Raw genomic sequence first — 19032 nt, 5'->3', positions numbered from 1 at the left:
GGGAGGGTGGTTGTGAGCATTTTGTTGTGAGAATGCAGGTCTGTAAAGTCAAACGTTCTCTGTAAATTTTGCTTTTGACCATGGAGTGGGAAAAGGCAATAAACTTTAGGGTAATTTTTGGGTATCGTTAGTAAAGGAAAGTAATACAAGTATAGGCATTTTTGTAAATTGCTGTTTTTCGGGTTTTCATACGGCGTGTAAAATACTCGAATAAAAGAGGTGGCACCTTTACCACTTGCAAAATTCTATTAGTAACATACATTAAGGAATTTTAAAATTACAATTATTATCAATTATGGGGTAGTATAAAATACATAACTTAAAAACAAGTATGAAAATTGGGTGTTTAAAATAAGTCCCAGGTACTATTCTTCAAAAACAATATTTTAAATATATAGGTTTTTTTTTTTCCAGATCAGTTACCAAGATTTTTATATTTGAGATGCAACGGATGAAATTAATTTTAATCATTTTAAGTACAGATAGATTTACCAAACTTTCAATCTTCTATGGATTCTAAATGTAAATTTAACGTTGTTTATAAAGAGTCACATGGAGGGCCTCCCTGGTGGCTCAGGGGTTAAAGACAGTGCACCAGCCACCCACTGCTGTGTGAGTAATATTCCTGGCCAGGGAGGTAACCCACATGGTGCAGTTCACTCCTGTCTCACTAGCTGCTCCCCTCAGCAGTGTATTTCAATATATCTGCCTGTTCTGTTTCCCCACTGAGTCTCAGGTGAATCCTCTTACTCCCTCTGGTCTACACCCATGTTCTTGTATGCATAAATAAATCAACCTTTAAAAAAAAGTTACATGGAATCTTAATTTTATGAAAAACATGTCTAGTTAAAGTCAGTGTGTAATTCAATTAGGAAGTAACAGTTGGATTTTCCAATTTGCATTTTTAATCTAAGCTATAAATGCAATCCTATAAAAATTTATTCCTTTTTATTTCATATGTGTTGACATTTGTTTTGCCATTTGATTTATTTTCAATGAGAACAAACTTCATGTTAACTTACTGGTACTATATGAACCATACTTTTAGCATTAAAATCAAGTTTTATTTGTTAAAAACATGATTCCTTTCAGAAAAAAACACAAACACCCATAATAGCAGTCAAAGCAATGCTTGTTTGGACTTAAAATGACTAGAATGTTTAAGTTACCTGGGATTTTCTTTAACATTGTAAATTTTGGAGCCACCCTACTGAAACAGAATCTCTGAAGGTGGGGAATAGTGATTTTTAAAATGCTCCCAAAGTGTTGCTTTTAACACTAAAATTTGAGAGCCAGTCATTAAAAAGCAAAACCCAAAATGTGAGCTGGTGCTTTCACTGAAAGTATAAAATTATTAAATTAGTAAATGATTTTAGACAGTTGCATCAAATCCCATAATGCTCTGTAAGGTAATCTAAGACTGCTGATGTGCTTGACAAAGCATTAAATACTCTTTTTTCTTGTCTTGAAGTTATCTTTTCCATCATGTACATTAAATGTTGATGAAAACACATAAAAGGAGTTCCAAGTTCAAGAGCAATGTCAACCCAGTCCCAGATACATGACAGTGGGGTTTCCTCATATCCAGCAAACATGGCAGGGTTTGCTAAAAGTCCTCTTGCAGCCATCACACCTACAAATTAAAGCACATCACATTTGTCTATACATTAAGAACTCAAGGTTGCTACCTCAAAAAAAAAAATTAACAAAAAGTCATGGTTGTGAGATAAAATTCAATTAAGACATCAAGGAAGGATAATTTCAGATTGTCATATATTGAGTTCACTTAAAGTTAAATTTACCTACATTCTTTCATTATCAATAGCAACACAGAGTCATCGACCAACAGCTATCATAGGGTTTGGTATGCCAATAATTTATAAGAATAATGAAAAGTGCACAGCATTCTGAGTTCCTTTTTCTCCTATGACCTCTCTGTGTTCAGTAACTTTAATTTCTCTTCTAGGTGCTTTATTTTACTAACTGGCTATCTGGAAGATTCTTAACTGGTCACTCACTGGATATGATGGTAGCAGATAGCGACTATTTAGCCTAATGAAAATAATATTATTTCATAGAAGTATAAGAGTTATACCATTTTAACAAATTGCTTAGCTTGAATCAGTATAAGGGAATGTGGTTTCATTTTAAAGAAAAATAATGAAAAATCACATTGTGTCCCACACTATTTTGCTTAAGTAAAAAAACCTCAAGTATTTATTTCTTACCATCTGTTCCAGTAACATGCCACACATTTTCTGCTTCTTTTAAGCTTCTGATGTCCCCGTTAGCAATTACAGGTATAGACATATTTTCCTTGATTATTTTAATGGCCTCATAGTGAACTGGCTGATGTCTTTCTTCAACAGTTCTTCCATGGACTGTGATCCAGGAAACGCCTGTTGCTTCAGCCTTTCGGCAAAGATCTACAGTTTTTGTAAGGTCATCATGGATCCTATAGTTTCAAAATTATATCCATGTATAAAATCAAATTATCTATAGATAAAAATCAAAGTAATATCAACACATAACTCAATGCTAAAATTACTAAACTGAAAACAATATTTTATTTAAGTTTGTTTTACTAGGAGTTAATGGCACTATCAATAAAGTGCTGGTCAGGGATTAGTTTTTATATATTTATTTTTTTAAGTTTTATTTATTTATGCATATAAAAACTGGGGTACAGGCCAGAGGTGCAGGAGGGTAAGAGGATTCACCAGACACAGAGTGGGAGGTGAACAGGCAGACTGAGTGAAATACACTGCTGAGGGGAGCAGTTGGAGCAGTGGTGAAACAGGAGAGATCTGCCACATCATTGTGGGTCACCTCCCTGGCCAGATATCAAACAGATGGCTACAATGGATAGCTTCATAGTACTAGGCTTTAACCTGTTGCACCACTAGGAAGGGCATGATTAGTTCATATGTAAGTCCTTTAGACATTTCACTTCTAGCAATAAATAAGTTTTAATTTAATTAGTGTGTTTTTTTCTCTTTGGCTAACTAAAAAAGTGATCAAAGTATTATTATAGATGAATTAAAGATCTTAGGTCTTCCCTGGTGCTGCAAGGAGTTAAGTCACTATCCTCAGCCCCTGCCCCATGAGTTGGGTCCCCAGCCAGTGAGGGAGGTAACCCACATGGAGCAACAGACCTGCCCTGTCTCACTTGCTGCTCCCCTCAGCACTGTTATTTTAGTAGATCTGCCTGTTCTGCTCCCCACTCTGTATCTGGTGAATCCTCTGGCCTGTACCCAGTTCTTGTTTGTATAAATAAATAAATCTTAAAAAAAAAAAACCCAACTATTTTAGTATCTGCACACCCCAATCCACAAGTGGGAGAATATAGTTTGTTATTATAAAATGTTTCTAATCTACCACCAAAACAGATATGTGGTTAATTTTTTTTTCATTATTAAATTTCAGTGTCAGTACCATTTCTATCCTCTACTTTCAATATAATGAATATTTCTTAGTGTGTGTTAGATAGAAAAAGTGAAAAAATTTCTTTGGGGTAATTTTTTTTTAAAGATTTATTTATTCGTACAGAACTGGGGTACAGGCCAGAGATGCGGAGGGTGAGAGGATTCATTAGGGACAGAGTGGGGAACAGAACAGGCAGATAGAGGAAGTACACTGCTGAGGGGAGCAGCGGGCGGGTCAGGAGAGGTTTGCCGCCCCAAGTGGATCTCCTCCGGGGCAGGCGGGTATTGAACTCATATGGAAGTGGCTTAAGCTTCTTAGTGCAGTGCTTTAGTGCAGTGCTTTAACCAGCTGCGCCACCAGGGAGGGCCCTGGGGGAAATTTTTAATGAATATTTGAATGTTTTCATTTTTATTGAAAAATAGAAGGAAGTTGCTCTGGATCATAAGTTATGATTATTCACGTATTAAAAGATCTTGTCTCAACATCAATGTACCAGCTATTAATTTTTTAAGCACAGAAAAAGGGAATATTATTTTATTTCCTAAGCAATGAATTAACTTATCAATAAACTGAAATATTGTCTGTACCTTATCTTAATAGACACTGAAAATCTGGGTTTTTCCACTTGATTTCTTATTTGTTTCACCATATCTTGAACAAGCTCTGGCTTATTTATTAAACAAGCTCCGTAACCTTCTGACATTGCCCATCTTATAAAGAAACAGAACAAAAAATAAAATGTAAATAGCTGAAAGAGAAGATATAATTTTTAAAAGCTGAAAATATATTTATCTATATGTCTAGAGATATAGATTGGAATCAGATTCAATATTTCTAAATTTATCAACATGATATTAGGAAAACATATCCCCAAAAGTTAGTGAAAAGATTTGTTAAAATTCTTCCAGCTAAAACTTGTAATTATCTGCATTTACTTCAGACATTCTAATTTCAAATTTGATGTTTACTGTAAATAATAAGAGGTTTTACTAGTTTTAATAATAAAGATTCTTTAGCTTATAACATTCTAGTTATAAAATAGCATATTTAACTCTCCTACTTGACATATAATCTAATTCAGTGCCAAAAAGCTAAGGATATCATTTTAAACTTTACTATATTCCATCAACACCATGTTACTTAGAATCAACCAAATAACCGTGACATAGAAATAAAAGTAGTTATAATAAGGTAGTCTTATAGAGGAAATTAATTAGGAGAAAACAAGTATCAATCTTCCACAATCATATGGCAAGTATGACTGACATGGTAGTAAAGATACATTTTAGGAATTGCTATAAACATTAATAGCCCACATAATAATGGTTGAGGCTCCAGGCAGATTCATACAGTAAAAAAAAAATTCTAGTGAGGTTAGATAAAATACCTGTCACGTACACTTTCTTAACCATCTTTGCATTATTGTCTCCTTGTTTTTTCTTGTTTTCTACTTAGACCCCAGGTGTTTTACCTTTATTTTCCTTACTTTTTAATTTTTGGAAAACTAGAAAGATAGTTTACCATTTTTACATAATTTTTTCCTACTCTTTTTGAAAATTCTTCCAACTTCTTTGAGCTTTACCTCTGAGGGCAACCACAGTTAATGTCTATTCCACTTGCATAAGGACAGACTATTTGAGCAGCATCAGATAACAGTCTTGCATCATTAGCAGCAAACTGAACAATCAATGGGCAATCACCTGATAAAATGAATAGCTCAACATTAAAATTAACAGAAATGCACACATTAATAATACAGGACAAAAATACTATTTTTAGTCAAGGAAGCATCTATTCAAACAAGACAGCATTAAAATAATTTTGAATATTTTAAATTGAAAGCAATTTACATTCAGTACAAATTTAAACAATATAATGTTCGAATTTTAATGTAAAGCACAACACGTTGACAATCAGACCCCTTTACCAAAGGTTAGAATTGACTTATTGTATTCCAGAACAATTTTATATCTGTAAAATTTAGGCAGTGTGCATATTCTATAATTATTACGAGGCCTACTGTGTTTTTTTCCCCTCAAATATATTTGAGCTGTACTCAGATCTATTTTTCTTTATAAAGCATATTTCTAGGTTATATTTTATTTATGGGTCTCACAAACAATGCTACAATGATACTTTTACATACATGCTTTTTTGAATATATTCACAGGGTAAATTCCTAGTAATGTAACTACTGAATATGTATCAAACATCTTGATAGATGGTAAGAACATTTCTTTCAAAGAGTTTACCAATATAGGTACAGATGTTTCCTTATAACTTATCCTACATTACATACCAGCAGTGTATATTTTTGTGGGCACTCTCTCCACATTTTTCACATAGCCATGTATGTGCAATTTTTCTTTCAGTTCTTTCTTTTAAAGACTTATTTATATATACATACAGCACTAGGGTACAGGCCAGAGGTGTGGGGGGTGAGAGGATTCACCAGAGACAGAGTGGGTAGCAGAACAGGGGAGCAATGGGCGGGTCAGGAGAGGTCTGCCACACTAGGTGGGTCCCCCCAATCCTGGGAATCGAACTCATGCTGCAGTGGCTGTAATAGCTCCATAGTACTGTGCTTTAACCTATTGCAGCACCAGGGAGAGCCCAGTTGTTCCTTTTTTATTATTAAAATTTTAAATAGGCCCTCCCTGGTGGCGCAGCGGGTTAAAGCACAGCACTAAGAAGCTAAAGCCACTTCCGCATGAGTTCGATCCCCGCCTGCCCCGGAGGTGACCACATGGCACAGCAGACCTCTCCTGACCCGCCCACTGCTCCCCTTAGCAGTGTGCTTCCTTGACCTGCCAGTTCTGCTCCCCACTCTATCTCTGGTTAAGTCTCTTACCGCCCCTGTACCTCTGGCCTGTTACTCTAGTTCTGTATACATAAATAAATCAATCTTAAAAAATTATTTTTTAAATAAAGACGTTAGTGCTGCTGTCATATAAAATTATAGTTAAGTATTTTTGTCAGCTTTTGGTTAATCTTTGAATATATTTGTGTTCTTAGATAAAAGTTTTAATACGGGGACCTCCCTAGTGGCACAGCGGGTTGGAGCATTGCACTGAGAGGCTGGGGCAACTTCCGCATGAGTTCGATTCCCGCCTGCCCCGGAGGCGACCACATGGCGTGGCAGACCTCTCCTGACCTGCCCGCTGCTCCCCTCAGCAGTGTACTTCGTGGATTTTCCTGTTCTGCTCCCCACTCTGTCTCTGGTGAGGCTTCTCGCCGCCCCTGAGCCTCTGGCCTGTACCCCAGTTCTGTATGAACAAATAAATAAATCTTTAAAAAAAAAAGTTTTAATATGGTAAAATATATCAAAGCTTTCATAGTTTTTAAAGGATAATTTTTTCTTTATAAATTGATACCTGTTATAAATTTTAGACAGATATACTTCAATTTTTCTCCTAAGTTTTTTTGAGGACTACTTATATAAGACTCAATGGTAATTTGTCAAAATGCAGATTTCTGGCATCACCTACTTCCATTGATCCAAATTTCTATGATAATTCATAGATTTATAGGATTGCCATGGAATAGAAAAATTTGTTTTTTCTTAGGGATATGGGTCTTTTCCTTTGTTACTCAAGAGAGTTGTAGAATTTCAATTTAACAGCCACTTATTGGTCTCATTACATTTTCAAAAATGTACTAAATGCTGCGGATTAAGTCAATAAGAATAGCTCTAGCCTTCAAGGAGTCCAGTCTAGTGGTAGAGAGAGTACCTAAAGAAGAATTATAATACAGTAGGATTAAGTACATCAAACACTTGTTCTTAAAACGAGAATATTAGTAGTGGTTCAAGTGGAAAGTTGCTTGGCACAAATTGAGAGCTAAATTAAGTATGAGCTGTTTTTTGCTTGCCAAAGAGATAGGAATATGGGAGAAGGCAAGCCTGGAAAGGTTAGTCTAGGTAGAAATGTGTGAGAGAACAAGTATGTTCTGGGCTTAAAATAATTTAGTAGTTTTGCAGAATAAATGTGGTGGGGATGTGAAAACAAAATGATGGAAGGCAGAGCTGCAGAAGACACATGTAAGAGCTTGACTACTTCTCTATTATGTTAGGTGCTGGAATTTTACTCTAGGCCAGTGGGTTCTCAATCCTGAGTAAACTCAGAATCACCAGGAGAGTTTTTTAAAATATAGACTGCTGTACCACACAGCTAGAATTTGGTTTAGTAGGCCTGTGATAAACTTGGGAATTTTCATTTCTAACTAGTTTCCAGATCTGCTGGTGCTGCTATTCTGGGGAGATCACACTGAAAATCATTGCTTCAAGCAATGATGGGTCTAAAAAGGATCTTAAGCAGGAAGGACATGTAATCAAATTTACATTTTAGAAAAGTCATTGTGGGTTGTTTGGAGGATAGTTAGGAATGGGACAAGGCTGGAGGTAGTGAGATATAATCTAACTATCCTGTTGAGAATATAAGGTCCATAAGGAAGGCTGACCTTAACACTACACTTTGATGTTACCATCTAGAGTGTACAAGGAACTGAATACTTAAAAATATCTATTAAAAACATAAGAAAAAAAGGATTTAAAAATAAAATCTGTGAATTTGAATTGTTTGATAAATTTTTTCTTTTAAGCTTTACAGAATTAGCAATAAGGGTTTCACATACCTTGGTTTGTGGTAAACTCACTGTCTCTGGCTTTTACAGATCTGACAAAATCAGCAGCAACTATCATTGGTGTATAGCATAGATCACAATTGTATTTTCTTACTAAAGTTCTGAAAGCTAACCTGCAAATATATAAAACTTTAATTAGGCATAAGAAAACATCATTGTCATGTGTGTTTTCAAGCTTACTTTGGTTAATTATTAAGTATTTACTACAAGTTTTTTTTTTTTTAAAGATTTATTTATTTGTGCATACAGAACTGGGGTACAGGCCAGAGGCTCAGGGGCAGCGAGAGGCTTCGCCAGAGACATAGTGGGGAGCAGAACAGGCAGATCGACGAACTACATTGCTGAGGGGAGCAGTGGGCGGGTCAGGAGAGGTCTGCCACGCCATGTGGTCACCTCCGGGGCAGGCAGGAATCGACCTCATGTGGAAGTGGCTTTAGCTTCTCAGTGCAGTGCTTTAACCTGCTGCGCCACCAGGGAGGGCCTTACTACAAGTTTTACAAACAAACACGCCCAGTGGATTTTCAACAAAGATACAAAAGTAAATCTATAGTGGGAATTACAAACACTACCACTTTTATTGATATTAAAATGTGAAACTTAGAGAGCTTAATTATTTACTCAGGGACAAAAGCATACCTGACAAATGGAATCTCCAGAACTTAAGACTATAGAATGATCCCAAAGCTAAGCCTTTGAAAAGCCCATGTAGTAGGGGAATCTTATTTTAAAGTTAGAGCATAAAAAGGATATCACATGCTAGCTTATTAACCATTTAACAACACTTACTTTGAATATCGAACCATCGGGGCACAGACTTTTAGCAGCTGCCCAGAATGAAGCATTTCTATTGGATCATTTTTTCTTTCTTGACACATTATGGCTTGTATGCAGTCACTCTTCATGAATAAGGTATTTCAAATCTGAAAAAGAAATTTGCATAGAGTAGAAGTACTTCCACTGAATTAATTCCCATCATTCTAACTACTTCATTTGCCAAGTACATATATTTTCATGAGTCTAATGGGTCCAGAGATTGTTCTATAGCTTATTTTCACAGTATCAAATAGGATAGCACAGAATTGTGCTTGCATTTATAAAGTCACTCAGTTTTTAGTAATACTGTTATTACTATAAATTACACTTGTTCATGTCACACACTGCTTTTTTTGAGGTAAAATTGGTTTAAATGCTGATTGCTTTAAAATACAGGATTTCCCCCAGGGCCCTCTCTGGTGGCGCAGTGGGCAAATGCAGCACTAAGAAGCTAAAGACAACTCAGCATGAGTTCGATCCCCAGCCCCAAAGTGATGTACCCTGTGAGGCAGACCTCTCCTGACCCACCCGCTGCTCCCTTCAGCAGTGTACTTGTCAGTCAGCCTGTTCTGCATCCACTCTGTCTCTGGTGAAGCCTCTCACCGCCCCTGCACCTCTGGCCTGTATCCCAGTTCTGTATGCATAAATAAATATACCTTTAAAGAAAAATACAGGATCTCCACATCGAGTGTTACTAAGTTACACCTACCACCAAAGCATCTATAATCTATCCTCAAGTTCATTGTCCATCTCCCCTTTCCTTCTAGTAGCTTTAGTTCTATAATCCGATTTCTAGGGTTTTGTTAATTTGGCTTTATCTGGCACTTGTTACACACTAAATTTTAAATTCTATACTTCACTTACCATATTCACAGTTTTTTCTCAAAAAGAATTTGGAAAACTAATTTTTTTCCTAGCATAGCACGTTATTACTTTTCATGTTACTATTTAATTTTACCATGTTACTTTATTTGGCCTTGATGAGCCAAGATTTTTGATTTGACACATTTCACATATAATATACATGGCACTTTGAAATATCTAGTTTTATACAGAAAAACTAAGTATCATTAAAAGAACAATTTTAAGGAGTGTTCCAAAAGATATAGTAGTGTGTTTAATGTTTGCTCTTATGTTCAAATCCTATTCTTTGTATCTATTTATCAGAAGGCAAACAAGCCTTTATTATTAAAAAAAAGGTATTATCTAGCAAAAATTTAACTATAATACTATAGTAGATCACTGTTATACCCAAAGAGATGCAAGTGATGAAATTTGACAGTTCAAAAGTGTTTAGTATTTGCTGTGCCCAATAGCCTGTCATATCATAGTGTTGAATGCTTTCCCTATTCCAAGTTTTGTCCTTAGAAAGTTGGAAACAGACATGGGTCAACTTTTATTGCTCAATGTGTAGTTTTTAATTTGATTAACCCAGAAAGTACTGGTATAACTGAAATATAAATCACTCATTTCAAGTTCCGTAGGTAGGTTGTACAGTTGGAGTGAGTTAGTTTTATTACTGACCAATCAGTCTGACTTTCTTAAATGAAATTTATGATTAGATATAAGCAACCTACATAAGTAAAGTATAGCAACACAAAGCCAGTGTCCTTTCCACAAGGTTGTTCTCAACCTCAGTTGTATACGTTAGAATAATTTTGTAGTGCTTTTAAGAATCAGGAAGCCCAAACCATATCTCATACCAGTCAAATGTGAATTTCTGGAAGTAGAGTGCAGGCATAAGTAGTTTTAAAGGCTTCCAAGCTTGGGGAGTAAATAAATCCAAAATGTACTCCAAAATCACATAACCATTTATTTTAATGGGTTTCCACACTGTCTATAAGCTCCATTTGTAAAGGATAGGAATGTTTGTATACATATGCAGGAATTTATATAGCAGGGTCTCAAAACCCTTCATTGAATGAACCAAAATTAGGCTACTTTTCTAAAATCTTCCAGTAAAAATCAAGAAAAAAATCTGTAATTCATAGGTAATGCTTATTCATCATTAACATTCAAGAATTGTTAAAGCACATTTTGTGTATTAATAGATAATGAAAACTGAGCATACTACTATTGACAATTTGTGTGACCTATGTTCAGAACCATCAGTCCCATTTTCACCAGGATCTAGATAAATTACAAAAAGGATAAACTTCTGAGAAAAAGGATAAAGCATAATTAAATACATCACCAGATTTGTTCAGCTGAGTTGTTTTGAATATTAAATGCTCTTGGCACAGGGTAAGCACTATTATAGCACCTTGAAATACTGTTAGCAGAATCACGACAAACACATACGTTTGGAATTGGAAAACAACTGGGTTCCTGTGTCCACAACTACTGTCCACGATGGGAAGTTACATTACAGTTTCTTGCTATGAAGATATGCTCAATGTTCTTGCATACATGCGGATGATTAGTTCTTGCGAGAAATCTAGGTGATTAATACATGCTTCAGCTGAGATGACATAATGGAAACTAAGCTGACAATTCTACAGCTTCAGTGTTGTTAGCCACGCTATTAAAAGTCCATCATGTGTAGAAAGAAAAAAATCATTGTCATAGCACATGGCTGAAAATGAGAAGTAGAGGTAGAAAAAGATTAAAGTCATGGGCAGATCACATTTGTCTTTTCTTGGTTTAGTCTTGCGTCTTCATGGACGTCCTCGGCCCTCCTTAACCGCTCCTCACTATTCATTCCCAGCAACTTTCCTTCTCATGTCTCTCCCGCCTGCCTCTATTCCAGGATAGGGAACCAAGGCGGGTGAGAGAGGATGCTGATACTTACTCTCGCCGGCAGTGCTTGTGGGAGGCACGTGGTACCCTCAGAAACCTTTCTTCTGTCCAGCCTTCGCCGCAAGGCCCCATTTAGGTTAAATACTTGCTTTAGAGGTAGACGCTTGCGGCCGCATTCCGGCCCCCACCTCGTTTTCCGCCGGGTAGAAGCCGGTCCCAGAGACGCGATGGGAGACCGTGGAAAACGCCGGTTCCAAAGTCTAGAATCTCCCGGCGTGCTGGAGTCACGTAGGCTGCCGGCTCCGGAACCAGCTACTAGTCAGGGTCCGCCTAGCTCCGGTCCTCGCACGGATCTACTAGACCCGCAGCACTGCTGGCTGGGCGAATCGGCCGGCGCCGGAATTCTGCGTCATCGTTTGGGCGGAGTGGCCCGCAGTGACGCCATCATCCCGGCACCTGCCAACATGGAAGGTAGCGACGGCGGCGTTGCTGTGGCTGGCCACCGGGCTTTGGGCTCTGGAACGGCTGCGGCGACAGTCCGGGAGCTTCTGCAAGACGGTAAGGAGCCGGAGTCTGACCGGATCGTGGTGCCGTGGGGCTGTCCTGCTTAGCACCTGGGCCTGGGTGGTGGACTCAACCCGTCGCTTTGCAGAAAGTTTTCCGGTCTCGACTTGACCACTCCCCTGCGCCCGGCCCCCTTGCGTCTGGGTGGTGACGTGGACAACCTGTTTCTCCCGGGACTTGCTGTCCCCTTCAGTTATTGGGGACACCTGATCTCTGCTCCACATTTCAGCTCTACCTTCTCGCGCCTGGATTCCCTGAGGTCCTGGGACCCCGCACCCAGTGACCCACGTTGGCAGCTTCCCGCTGGTCCCGCAGTTCCTGATGAAGGAATGAAGCGTTGGATCCCACCTAGAACAGATCATAGAAGCTAAAAAGAGGGGCTTAGTATTACATACACATGGGAACGTCCCCTCTTACCAAATTCTTGAACTACACAGATGGTCCCCCTTACAAGCTCATTTGTTGTTTCACAAGGTGTAAAATACCGTTCGGGGAGTGAGGGGTCGGAACATTAGTTCAGGTTGGGATTGACTATATGTAATTTTATTAATTCAACATGGCCCAAATTTCGCATAACCACTTTTATCCGGGTTAAAAACAAAAGATTGCAGTCAGACATTTGGAGATTACTACAGAATTTGAATACACACTTGTCAGGTAGTGGTAGAGAATTTTTGTTAACGCTAGTTATGATGACTGATGTTCAAAAGAATATATTATTCTGCGCCTACTTTTTAATTGAATATTATAGTATTAAGCATAGGCACACATTTTTAGACCAAAGTAGGGTATTGTTGAATGAAATAAAGTTCTAAACTTTTCGTTTTCTCTGATTGTTGTGTATTTTATTATTGCCCTTAGTTACTTGACTCTTGATTTTATACATATGTAGTATTTTCTTGGGTGAATTTGATGTGATAGGCTTTTGAGGTTAGGATCTCTGTCTTAAGCGTCTTTGTTTTTGTATCAATTAAAATTCAGTTTAATCAAATTTTAAGCTTCATATACACTTACAATTAAATAATCATTCGTAAGGAAATAATCTTCTAAAGCTTTAAAGATAGGCACTGGGATATATCTTAGTACATCCAGTGTCTAACTTAGTGCAATGCTGATTTGTGTAAGTCAGTTATTAATTAAGAACTATGGAGTCATCCTTTAGTTTTTTGCTCCTCCTAGTCACCGTTTTCAACTGTCTTACACATAGTATCTAAATATTTGTTAAATTGTCACTTCATGATGCTCTTAGGGCTCTCTAGGAAAAGAGGAAAAGCCCTGATTTTGTAGCATATGCTTATTTCCATGGTGTAAATACTGTCACCTTGGTCATCACCTTGGTGATGTCTGCTGGCTTGCATAATTCTGGAAAGTTTAGCAGTTGGCTCTCAGGAGCTAATATGAGATAGCTCCAGCACACCACTATGTGACTAATCTCATTTTAATCATTGTTCATACTGTTGCCAAAACTTTTGTTCTAAAACACAAAGGCAACAGTTTTCTTTCTTAACTTAAGGTCTTAAATGGGATATAGTCTCAACATTTTGGATGTCTTACAGCTTCTTTTTCAGTTGCACCCCCAGTACCTCCCTCTCCCCCAGACTTCTTTGGGAACCTCAGCTTCCACATTCTTTATCCTTTTGACCAATATATACACACGCACACAGAGACTTTGATCTACATGCACTGAAGTTACCATTATGCTTTTCTCTCAAAATAAGTGGTGACATTTGCTGCTTCTAAACATTCCCATTTCATTAAATGACCCTTTCTATTTTTCTATTTTTTTGCCTAGTAGACTCTTTTTTTTTTTTTAAAGGTTTATTTATTTATTTGCATACAGAACTGGGGTACAAGCCAGAGGTACAGGGACGGTGAGAGGGTTCACCAGAGACAGAGTAGAGAGCAGAACAGACAGATTGTCAAAGTACACTGCTGAGGGGAGCAGCGGGTGGGGTCAGGAGAGGTCTGCCGGGCCATGTGGGTCACCTCCAGGGTGGGTGGTATGATCAAACTCATATTGAAGTGGCTTTAGCTTCTTAGTGCTGTGCCTTAATCCGCTGCACAACCAGGGAGGGCCCTTGCCGAGTAGATTCTTAATTCGAGAGCTGCTTGGCAAACTGGAAAGGAATGCGCTCTCTCTCTCTTTATATATCTATACACATATATGTACATATACATATATATGTATGTATGTATATTATACACACATAAAGAATGATGTAAAAATAGTTATATATATATATACACATTTTTATACAATGTATGCTTTATTGTCTTGGGTGTAGATCCTGTCAAATTCCCACCACCAGTTCACACGTGCACCATCACCATAGTCCCTTGTGCTCTTCTCATCCCTGTTTTGATCCTACTCCCTCCTCACCCTCTTGCAGAGTGTCTCTGGTTAATAGTTGCCTGGTGATTTTAGTTTCTACTTTATTATAATTAATTTTTTTCCTCCTGATCCTTTATTTGGATCTGGTATTTTTTCTTTGTCTTAATTCACTGAGCATGTTCTCTTCCAGCTCCATCCATGTTGCTGCAAATGGCATGAGTTTATCTTTTTTGCTTGCTGAGTAATATTACATTGTGTAAATATACCAAATCTTCTTGATTCATTAATCTATTTTTGGGCATTTGGGTTGTTTCCATTGCTTGTCTATTGTAAATAGTGCTGAAATAAATATAGAGCTGCAGGTGTCCTTTTTGAATTGATGTTTTTGTGACCTCTGGGTAGATACCTAGCTGTGGAATTGCTGGATCATATGGAAGCTGCATTTTTAGCAGTTTGAGGAACCTCCACACATCTTTCCATAAGTGTTGGACCAATTTGCATTCCCACCAGCAGTGTAGGAGAGTTCTGGAAAGAAATGTTCTTTTAAGAATTGAGGTTGAAGTAACAGTTTCCTTCTATTACTCCACTACATTTTGAGAGTAGTCAAGAATATGAGTTTCTTTGCTTTTAACTGAATGATACTTCCAGCTCATATATAAGTTCATCTATATACCTACCTACCATGTGTCAAGCATGGTTTAGATTCTCTAAACGAAACAAGACCTTACCCTCACAGAGCATATATTATATTGGATATAGAAAATAGAAGTTTTCTTGTAAGTACTGTTATTTTGCTTCATAATCTCCATTAGGGCAGTCTTGTCCATGCCTGCTAGATGGCTAGTAGGTAGTGGTTTATACCTATATTGAGCTCACTTTTATTTATCTGTAACTTTCAATTCTCTGACCTGCACACTTGTGGGCTTCTCCACAGGCAGACCTCTTGTTAAAATCTTGTATCCTTTTACCTATTAAGGGTCTGTTTTGAACACAGTTTCTTTTTATATGTACTTATTTCACCCATAAACCTTAGTTGCAGTAATACTGCTAAATTTGTATTTACCTATGTCTTTAAAAATTTCAGATATTTATCAGAATATTTATACATTTATCTAGGGATATTTGAGGCCATAAATATCAACTATATTTAACTTTCCTTTTTTCTTGTAACTAACCTTGTTTTTTTGTTAAAGACTGTAATTAGTGTTAATTTTCACTCTGTTAAAGACTACGATTAGTGTTAATTTTTGCTCTCTTACTGATTGTTTTCCTCTAGACTCAATGATAAAGTGTAGCTCTTATCAGAGTAGCATAGTGGTTCAGAGTGTGAAACTAGACTGGGTTCACCTAAGTGGACAAGTTGTATGCCCTGTCTCATCATCTGTGAAATGGAGAAAATGCTTGTTCCTTAGGCTTTTGGGAGTATTGAATGAGTTAATATGTGTACAATGCTTAAATCAGTGCCTGCCACATGTAAAGCTATCAACAGATATTATACTTATAGTTTATACTTCCTCCTCCTCAGTATTATAGAAAGCATTGATAATAGTTCCTAGTATAGAAAAGACTTCAGATATGTTAATTATGATTATAATGATTTTATTACCTGCAATTGAGTCCAATGTAATTAATAATTATGGTCTTATACAGATCAGTGGATTAGGAAAATGCAACACATGCACAGCAGAATACTACTTAACTGTAAAAAAAAAAAAACTTGCCATTTGCAACAATATGGGTGGACTTGAAAGGGATAATGCTAAATGAAGTAAGTCAGAAGGAGAAAGACAAATACCAGATGGTTTCACTTAAATTGGAATATAGAGAAGTCACACAAAGGGTCAGATAAAATCAAACCAATAACTGTAAAAGTCTGTGGAATTGAGGCCGCAAGTTGGAGAGGGGGGGAAACTGTGGAAATACATCTGAATAGGTGTGGTCTTATGCCACTGAATCACATACAGTGTTGTAAACCACTTTACCACAATAAAAAATCGTAACAAATAATTAAAATCTTATATTCCATATTTTTTCCTCCAGATTGTTATAGTGATTTTTTAAATGAAGACTTTGATGTGAAGACTTATACTTCCCAATCTATTCATCAAGCTGTAATTGCTGAACAACTAGCAAAACTTGCCCAAGGAATCAGTCAGTTGGATAAAGAACTACACCTACAGGTAATCCCAGTTTTCTGGTTCATACAGGTTATACAGTCTAAGTGGTAATTTATCATTTCACAATCTTCTTCTCTAACCAAAATCTATATTTAGATCAGCCTAAATCTATTTTCTATTAAAAAACTAACATTTAACTTACCACTTTAGCTTATTTTTCAAAGTCCAAGTTTTGGTTGTAATAAATAAAACTGCTATAAGCAAACAGAAAAAAATCTTAACATTTACTTAACTATTGATGAGTCAGGTTATACTTTCAGTAATTTTGAATGTGAGGTTGAGGACATTTAAGTTCTAATATGAGCTGAAGGTACTATAAGTGGTTTTCTGTAGGAGCAAAACTGGTATAATACTATCCAAATCCATAGTAAAAGTAATTCAAAATGTCATTGAAATGAAAATTAGTACAGCAGACAGAAATCACTCTTGGCATTTAAAGCAAATTATTTAATACAGAGAATTGGATGTTTATGAAATCACTGGCTAGATGTCTGGAGTTGAAAGAACTATACAATAGTTGCAACCCAAAAGTCGGAGATCTCCTGCTGTACCTCCCATACTGCTGTCAAAGTACTGCTTTTAGCCACCTGGACCCTAAATTCTGGTATGTTCAATGTAGCTAGCTCCCTCTACATATTTAGATTCTGGGACTTTGCTTTAGGTCTGAAACAGTAAGAGAGAGCTTTCATCTCTGTTGATCCTTTCAAATCTCTTAGAATTCATTCAGATGGCTTCATGGGAGTATCTGAAAGTATAGTTTTAGGTTTTCAACTTTTCAAAGTATTTTCCACAAGTGACAAAGAAGAATAGAGAAGTAAAAGAAGATTAGTCTTGTTAGGATAGGAAAATTGATGAGCACGTCATTAGATGGGGGAAAATCCAAACTTCTGGCAGTTATAAGGATAAAAGATGTAGTAGAGCAAAGGTGATATTTATTTTAGGGTAGGTATGCTAGGAAAGGATTTGATATAATGACAGTGCTATCTGACACTGTAGATATAGAGGTACAGTGAATGAATTCTTGTTGATTTAGAACTTCACTTTACAGACTAAACATAACACTTGTTACACACTGGGGGAAAAAAGAATACAAAATATGAAGATAACTTGCATTTTTCTTAAGATTTGCATGTTTTGTTTGTTTGATGTTTCTAAGAATCTCTTACATGTGGCCTTTCACTCTTAATCTTTTTGGTCTTTGGTTGTGACCATATACACTGCCTAATTTTCATAACTATCTTCTGCAGAAGAGAGGATTTATGTGACAGTGGGAAAGAGTGTAGAAAGATGCTCAGAGACAGATGGGCACTGATAATATGTTTTCTTTCAAGATTAGGATATGGCCTTGATAATGCTGAATTTAAGAAGTAAGAAAACTTGATGTTGGGAAAGATTCTTTAAAGGAAAAGTATAAAATCATGTGGCAAGAATTAACTTTTTATTTTTTTTTCTTGATTTTGACAAAGCTGCAATAGGCTAGGATTAGTGAAAAGACAGTCTCTTACTTTTACTGTGTATTGAACTTCAAGTATGTCTGTTTCTGCAAATGATTCAGATCAAGCACACCAGCCTAATCTGTATTTTTTCTATTGTGTTAGTTTTTTTTTTTTTTGTAAGATTTATTGATTTATGCTTACAGAACTGGGGTACAGGCCAGAGGTGTGGTAGGTGAGAGGATTCACTGGAGACAGAGTGGGGAACTGAACAGGCAGATGTACTGAAACACACTGTTGAGAGGAGCAGCAGGCGGGTCAGGAGAGGTCTGCCACGCCATGTGGATCAGCTCTCTGGCTGGGGATTGAACTTGTGCTGCAATGGCTTCTGAGAGCTTCATAGTGTGGAGCTTTAACCTGTTGCCCCACCAGGGAGAGCCCTCTATTGTGTTAGTTTTTGCCCCTTTCCTGTCCTGACAAAAGACCATCAGTTCCACTTCATGGTCACACACCAAATTGTCTAATACTTAGCTGAAGCAAATGGTGATTATATCTTCTTGATTTTCAGGTTGTTGCAAGGCATGAAGATTTACTGGCACAAGCAACTGGGATCGAGTCTTTGGAAGGTATCTTTATGTTAGCTATTATATGTTGTATGGAGCTAGGTCAGGGATGGGCAAACTTTTCCTGTCAGATGGTAAATATTTTATCTTGCGAAAACTATACTCTGCTGTTAATATGTAAATACATTTTAATAAAACTTTGTTGAGCCCTTAGCTATTGGAACTCTGTAAATTTGTTAAGTAATACAAGCTCTTTTGTTTTCCCAGGTGTTCTTCAGATGATGCATACAAGAATTGGGGCTTTACAGGGAGCTCTTGATAGGTACTGTTGTTCATTTTGTAAA

At 37.0% G+C, this 19032-nt stretch overlaps 2 protein-coding genes across 4 annotated transcripts in view; one reads left to right on the top strand and one right to left on the bottom strand.

Annotated features, from left to right (window-relative positions):
• Positions 1-990: 990 nt before the first annotated feature.
• DUS4L (dihydrouridine synthase 4-like (S. cerevisiae)) lies at positions 991-11756 on the bottom strand. 2 transcript variants are annotated; one of them, XM_004676930.2, is made up of 7 exons: positions 11672-11756; positions 8854-8987; positions 8059-8180; positions 5009-5126; positions 4014-4136; positions 2229-2455; positions 991-1633 (listed from the first exon to the last, which is right to left on the bottom strand). In XM_004676930.2, exons 2-7 carry the CDS (start codon positions 8967-8969, stop codon positions 1386-1388), a joined length of 954 nt encoding a protein of 317 aa, XP_004676987.1. In that variant the 5' UTR covers positions 8970-8987; positions 11672-11756; the 3' UTR covers positions 991-1385. The 2 variants fall into 2 exon arrangements, with proteins under 2 accessions (XP_004676987.1, XP_012576386.1); XM_012720932.1 differs by lacking the exon at positions 11672-11756 and adding an exon at positions 11182-11251.
• The window catches only part of COG5 (component of oligomeric golgi complex 5), a 146031-nt gene continuing 138636 nt past the window's right edge, over positions 11638-19032 (top strand). For both annotated transcript variants that reach the window (XM_012720930.1, XM_004676929.2), the window contains exons 1-4: positions 11638-12177; positions 16556-16695; positions 18694-18751; positions 18956-19010. In XM_012720930.1, coding sequence (XP_012576384.1) covers positions 11658-12177; positions 16556-16695; positions 18694-18751; positions 18956-19010 — 773 coding nt within the window. In that variant the 5' untranslated portion in view covers positions 11638-11657. The remainder of the gene's footprint in view (positions 12178-16555; positions 16696-18693; positions 18752-18955; positions 19011-19032) is intronic.

The sequence above is a fragment of the Condylura cristata genome, unplaced genomic scaffold, assembly GCF_000260355.1.
Source record: "Condylura cristata isolate star-nosed mole 26May11 unplaced genomic scaffold, ConCri1.0 scaffold00005, whole genome shotgun sequence".
In the NCBI taxonomy this organism is placed as follows: Eukaryota; Metazoa; Chordata; class Mammalia; order Eulipotyphla; family Talpidae; genus Condylura; species Condylura cristata.
Note: the sequence above shows the minus strand (reverse complement) of the source record. Positions and strands in the feature narration are given on the sequence as shown.